Genomic DNA, 6,155 nt, shown 5'->3' on the forward strand with positions numbered 1-6,155 from the left:
GCAGTGCATCACCTCTCTTAAAGAAGTAAACTGACTCTCCCCTCCTCTGGTACTGAGGCACAGACAGAGCAGCTGTGATTTGGCCCCGAAGTCCACCAAAGCCTGCTTCAATGGCCTTTGGATAGTTAGGATCCAACACATCATTTTCAAATCTCCAGAACTTGGATCCCTGCAAAGATCACAATCCAAACATTAACACTAAGGCAACAAAATAAATCTTTCCAGCAATTTACAGAGGTAAGTAAATGGCCAAGAGGGCTCAAGAGGGAGATCAAAGAACAGCCAAGGTTGTGTATTTAGCAGCAAAAATGCATCCTGATACAGTGCAAAGGCTCTCAGCCATGAAATCCTCCAAATTCAGATTTGTCAAATGCACTAATTGGTTTCAGATGGGATGGATAAATATACCTTGAAAATGTATGTTTTGCCTTGGCAGTTGCAGCGGGTGAACGCAGTGTCGATGGGGGAAGGGACACCCCACACTTGTGTGATGCCACGAGCCGGACCAGGCACCATGAATCTGTCCAGAGACCAGAAGTAGTGCCCTGAAAATTTTCCAAAAATTAAAAAAAATAATCTCTGTAGGTATATAAAGATTTATAGGTACTTAAGTCTGGTGGTTTTCCAACCTAGGGGCTGGGCCCCATAAACAGATTTTTAAATTATTTTTTATAAGCAACTGCTCACAACTTTATTTCAAAAGTACTTCTATCTATACATGTCAGAGAAATGTTGTGAAGTAAAAGTAGTATTAAAAAAAATAGTATAGTTCTTCACAAAATATCTACCGTTAATTGACTGGTATTTGGCTGAACGCATGTTACAGTTCTCAGATCTAATGATCAGCTGCCTGGCTGGCACTAACCTCTGAAAACCACCATTGTGCCGTTCCTCAGCGTGGTGACTGCACCGACCGGCCGCCCACTACACAGATTGGTATCGTTGCTGTCATCTGTGAAAGAGGACACAATTTGTCAGAAAAAAATACATGTTTGGATAAACAAGCAACAAGACAAAAAAAAAAGCTGCAATCACAGAGGTGTTACTGGGTGTTAATTGTTACGTTGCGCTCCAGGAGCTGTTATCATTGTTTTCAATTCTTTAAAATATTTAAGCATTATTTTAAAGCTTTTAATTATTTACAGAGTGGAAAAACAGCCACTTCTGTCACTTAATATAGTGTAGCTACGCTTTGAAGAGCATAATGACAAAACAACCAAGCTCATAAAGCAGGCTGAGAGCAGTAATAAGCAGTAATTTGTTTTCTATGATGTGCTGCGTTGAGAATCTGGGCCAAGAACATTTCCTACCTGCTTGGTAGTCTCTAGAATTGTCTATGTTGAGAGTTTGTGCAGTGTCCAGAGGCTTAGTCTCAGGTTTGGAGCTGGGTTTAGCCAGAGTCGGTTTAGCTGGCGATGGTTTGTAGGGGTCAGGTTGGTCCTGGGGTTTGGACGTGACTTCGGATGGTGCAGGTTTGGTTGGATCTGGTGTGACATTTTGTGGATGAGCAGTGGTTGTTCCTGGTGTGACTTCATCTGTAGAATCATGTTGCACTGCATCTGTTGAAGGAGGAATGAGGGTCGTCGGAGGTGTGTTGGAGGTTGATTCGGATAGGGTTGTTACCTCTGGTTCATCAGAGGGAGCTACAGTTGGATCCTCTGGTTCATCAGAGGGAGCTACAGTTGGATCCTCTGGTTCATCAGAGGGAGCTACATTCGGATCCTCTGGTTCATCAGAGGGAGCTACAGTCGGATCCTCTGGTTCATCAGAGGGAGCTACAGTCGGATCCTCTGGTTCATCAGAGGGAGCTACAGTCGGATCCTCTGGTTCATCAGAGGGAGCTACAGTCGGATCCTCTGGTTCATCAGAGGGCTAGCCTCTGGTTCATCAGAGGGATCCGGATCCTCTGGTTCATCAGAGGGAGCTACAGTCGGATCCTCTGGTTCATCAGAGGGAGCTACAGTCGGATCCTCTAGAAGAAGGCCATCCTCAGGCTGTAATTCTTTCGGCCCTGCCGTCTGGAGCTCTGTGGGAGGATACTCTGTTTGGGGTACTGAGGTTGGAGTAGGCTTGCTGGAGACATTGTCAGCTGCTGTTGTGGGCTGGGGGAGAGTTGTTCCTGGGACGGATGAGCTGGTTGAATCCCTGGCATCTGGAGGATGACAGCATGTCAAGAAATGTTTCCACACAAACATGGAGCAGGAAAAACTTTATGATTTAAAATCTTAAAACATCCCTCTAGTGGAAATATAAATAGCAGAAATCAATGACAAGTATATGACATTAGTCACTTGATGTGAAAACTTCTGCATTGAAGTGGTTTTAAATGTTTTTGAACAAAGATTTTGATGAAGAATGAAAGTATTTTATGTTAAAACTACAAAAATAAATAAATATGGTGAATATGGTATTGCCTTTCTTGTCATAAGAATTAGACATCTATGTAGGATTTTGGATCAACATGTTAAGCAGCGCTCTCTGCCACCATCATCAGGAAGACTGGTCTGCATCTTCCAGTAGAGTAAAAAGACTGTGAAGCTATTTTGCTAGCTGGTGGTGTAACAACATCTTACTTGGGTTCTTCATGTTGTTTTTTCTTTTAACTTGTCACCTATCTATTTGTGCCTGCCAGGTAATCCCTGGATATCACGTACCTGTTCTCTCAGTGGGGACTTCAATGGTGGGGTAAAGTGTGTAGGGGCCGTCATAAGCCTGCGTTGGTTCGTTGTCTGAGACAGTTGTTTGTGTCTGTGAGAAGACTGTAAATGTCTCTGTACTGAACTCCAGAGTATCTGGATCCTGGATGGGTTCAGTAGAAATTTCTTCCAGCAGGTTAGCTGTAGACAATCCGTAGCCACTGGTGCTCTCTGGGACTGGACTTGCCTCCAGATCCTCCACTTCATTGTTGGGATACTCATCATTGGGAAAAATCTGGCTGTTCATATCTAGAGGAATTTTTACAAGTGGGAAAAGATGCACGCCTGGATGTCACACTCATGAAACTTCACTGGGGAAAACATCTTAGATAAATAGTAAGATAAATTGGAATTGTTAAAACCGTTTTTTAATCAGTACTATCTCTAGTTTTCTAACATCTGTTTTCTTGAGCATCTACTTGACGGACTCTAAATGTCTTGACATTACAGATGGAAATGTCACATGATGTCTTCCTCCTGAGAGAGAAGTAACACGGATGCAAGAGTATAACCAACTATAACACTATTCCAAGCCAACCACTAAAAAAAATCCTTCTAGAATATGTTCCGTCATCATTTCTTGGCTTCATTTTGTGATTTCCTCTCTTGTGACTGAGCCTGTGCCCGTTACCCTCCTACACACTCATGACAACATTGCTGCCTTGTGTTTCTTTTGGCTAGTGGGGCTTGTACTCTTGGCTTGTTCTGGTGAGACTTGGCCCCGAAAGCCAAACCACAGCAACAGAGCCACAGTGTGGCGGTCAACCGTAAACATCTTTCTGCCATCTACCTGCCATATGCCTCATTAAAAAACACTGATCATTTGAGTAAACTAAAACAAATGATCATTGGTGTCTCTCTTTGGAATCAAAATGCATTTGTTTGAGAAATTAAGTTTGTGTGGCTTCCCACAGTCAAAGGCATAGTCACCTGCATTGTTTTCCTCGCTGAATGTAGAAGGCTCCGTTGCATCATTCAGAGTCGGCTCTGTGGGAATGTTTATGAATAAGTCATAAGAAATAAGTTTAAAAGTTGAGCCTGGGAAAAACAATTTGCCTTAAATCCTAAATGACTGAACATTGAGAAATAAATAAACCTTTTAGCCAAGTCACATATACCTTTGGGTTTGTTATCATTTACATTATGGCATGAATTAGTCTTCACTGGTGCTGCTGCACTGGCCACTCCACTGATTTCTTCTGTTGTAATTAACCGAGACAGAAAGTATTGTCAAATTTAGCCTGAAGATGCGGTGCAGATTACTGCATGCATTTCATGCTACTCCACATGCTGGTGGACATGCCATGCCAGATTAATCCTGGCGTCTTTGCACTTCACCATTCATACACATGTACTAATCTGAAATTATAATTGATGCATGTCAGTACAACAGAGTAGGGTGAGGACCCACTTTAACATGCAGCCATGCTATCACACCACCTTCACTGTATTTGCTGATCATGTGTATCAAATGATGAGCACATTTCAAAAGAAGACACCGAAGATGTAAAACCACCTTTAACTTAATCGGGACACCAAATATCATGGTGATACTAGAGCGAACAAAACTGTGAGGGAATTCTGTCAGGTTCAACATGCAGAAAATATACACATGTACAATCATGCTGTCTTTGCGGGACAAAGCTTACCCTCTGCATCACAGTAGGTTTCGCGATCTGGACAACACTGTTTGTATTCAGCGCAATTAGAGTCGCAGCTACACAGTCGGCCTCTTTTGAAGCTTTCTCCACACCGTCCTTTACATGAGTTTTCTGTTGCACACAAACACAACAGACTTGTACAACATGACTACACAGTGCTGATTAGAGTGATATGATTATTTTATGGTACTCATATGGAACATTCTGACAGTATATGAAATGTTGCTCTCTTCGGGTATGGGGATTGGTAAAAAAAATAGTGCAAACTTGGAAAATTAGTCAGAAATTAGCATGAAACCACATTTGATGAGTGTAAAACATTGTGATGAGTGACTGACATTTTTTGGATATCAGTGTTGTTACAATCTCTGGTATTGATAGTATGTCAGAAGGGAAAACTCTCACTTGTCGTGCATTCGGATTCAAAGTCTTTGCAGCACTCTCCATAAGACAGGCAGTTGTAGTCACACTGACACATGTAGCCCCTGTAGTACTCAGCACCACATTGACCTTTACAGCTTGCTGTTCATTAGATATGAAAACAGAAAAAACAATATGTCAGAGAGGGATATAATGACATATGTGCCTCAAATGTGCATTAACTTCTGTCCAATAACTTGTACTCTAGGACATAGTGCATGTTAATAAACCAACTGTGCCAGAAATTGATTTCTGAAGTAGTGACAAATACACACATACGTTCCCCCTCTGGTAAATGATTATAAACAAAATAAACAGCACAAGAACAGAAAACATCCTGGATACATTCCAGGAAAGTCCTTCATTAAAATACCCATTCCTGGCATTCAGAATACTGAAAAATACATTTTGGTTAGATGTTTCTCTATGCTGTACAAAGTTCACACAAATTGTACTCACTCTGAGCAGTATTTAATGTCAAGGCACACACCAGCAAAATAACAGCACAAAGTACAGTGGAAGACATCCTTCTGTAAATATGAAACAAAGCAGGAGACAAACAAAGAATAAATACATCAGAGCAGAAATAGCATTTATTAGAGATAAAAGAGGAAATAAAAGGTAACCCACCTTGTTTGAGCCTCCGTCAGAATCCTGCTGGATGTTTGACTCGGCAGCTTTTAAAAGGCTGAGAGAGACCGGCTGACTTCACGTTAATTGGTGGATCCAGTCTAATTAAATCTGTGATGATCTCACAGGCTGAAGGGAGGATCCTCCAGGCCAGACCAGACCAGACCATTGGTCCAGACATCATGAGTCCCCACAAACGGCTGGAAGCACATCAACAACATCTGCGCCAGGCAGACGGCTGACTTCACACACATTGAGCAACAGGGCGAAAAAATGGTTGTGAATGCTATTCAGTCACACTATGGGTGAACTGGACACTTTTACATCCACCCAGACTGGGCTGGTCAAATCAATACCACATGGAAAGTCAAGTTGTTTCTTTAACTGCGAATTACATGAGTGCCATCATTGTTAGAAAAAGTATTCAGATGATTTACATAAGTAAAATGAGCAATACCACTCTATAAAGATATACAATTACAAGCAAAAGTCTCACATAAAAAAAAATGTACCCAATTAAAGTACATATTTTCATCTAAATGTACTTAAGGTAACAAAAGTATGATATATTAATTAGGGAAAATTAGCCCTTTTTGTATTATGTTATTTTATCATCTGATCATTATTATTAATCCATGGACATTAAAGAAGAACCTTTATCTCATTTTTACTGCTTACGTATATACAGTTTAATCAAAAACGATTATTATATTTTAAAACTGATCTCTTTTTTGTATGTAAAATCTCA

General features: G+C 41.0%; 1 protein-coding gene across 1 annotated transcript in view; it reads right to left on the bottom strand.

Annotated features, from left to right (window-relative positions):
* prg4b (proteoglycan 4b) overlaps positions 1-5,516 on the bottom strand; it is a 7,827-nt gene extending 2,311 nt beyond the window's left edge. Inside the window, 11 exon segments of the mRNA XM_054602102.1 lie at positions 13-169; positions 409-545; positions 866-952; positions 1,311-1,874; positions 1,877-2,152; positions 2,655-2,945; positions 3,627-3,683; positions 4,346-4,468; positions 4,763-4,879; positions 5,237-5,307; positions 5,408-5,516. Of these exon segments, the coding sequence (XP_054458077.1) occupies positions 13-169; positions 409-545; positions 866-952; positions 1,311-1,874; positions 1,877-2,152; positions 2,655-2,945; positions 3,627-3,683; positions 4,346-4,468; positions 4,763-4,879; positions 5,237-5,303 (1,876 nt within the window). The 5' untranslated portion in view covers positions 5,304-5,307; positions 5,408-5,516.
* Between the last annotated feature and the right edge of the window lie 639 nt (positions 5,517-6,155).

The sequence above is a fragment of the Anoplopoma fimbria genome, chromosome 8 (genome assembly GCF_027596085.1).
Source record: "Anoplopoma fimbria isolate UVic2021 breed Golden Eagle Sablefish chromosome 8, Afim_UVic_2022, whole genome shotgun sequence".
Lineage (NCBI taxonomy): Eukaryota > Metazoa > Chordata > Actinopteri > Perciformes > Anoplopomatidae > Anoplopoma > Anoplopoma fimbria.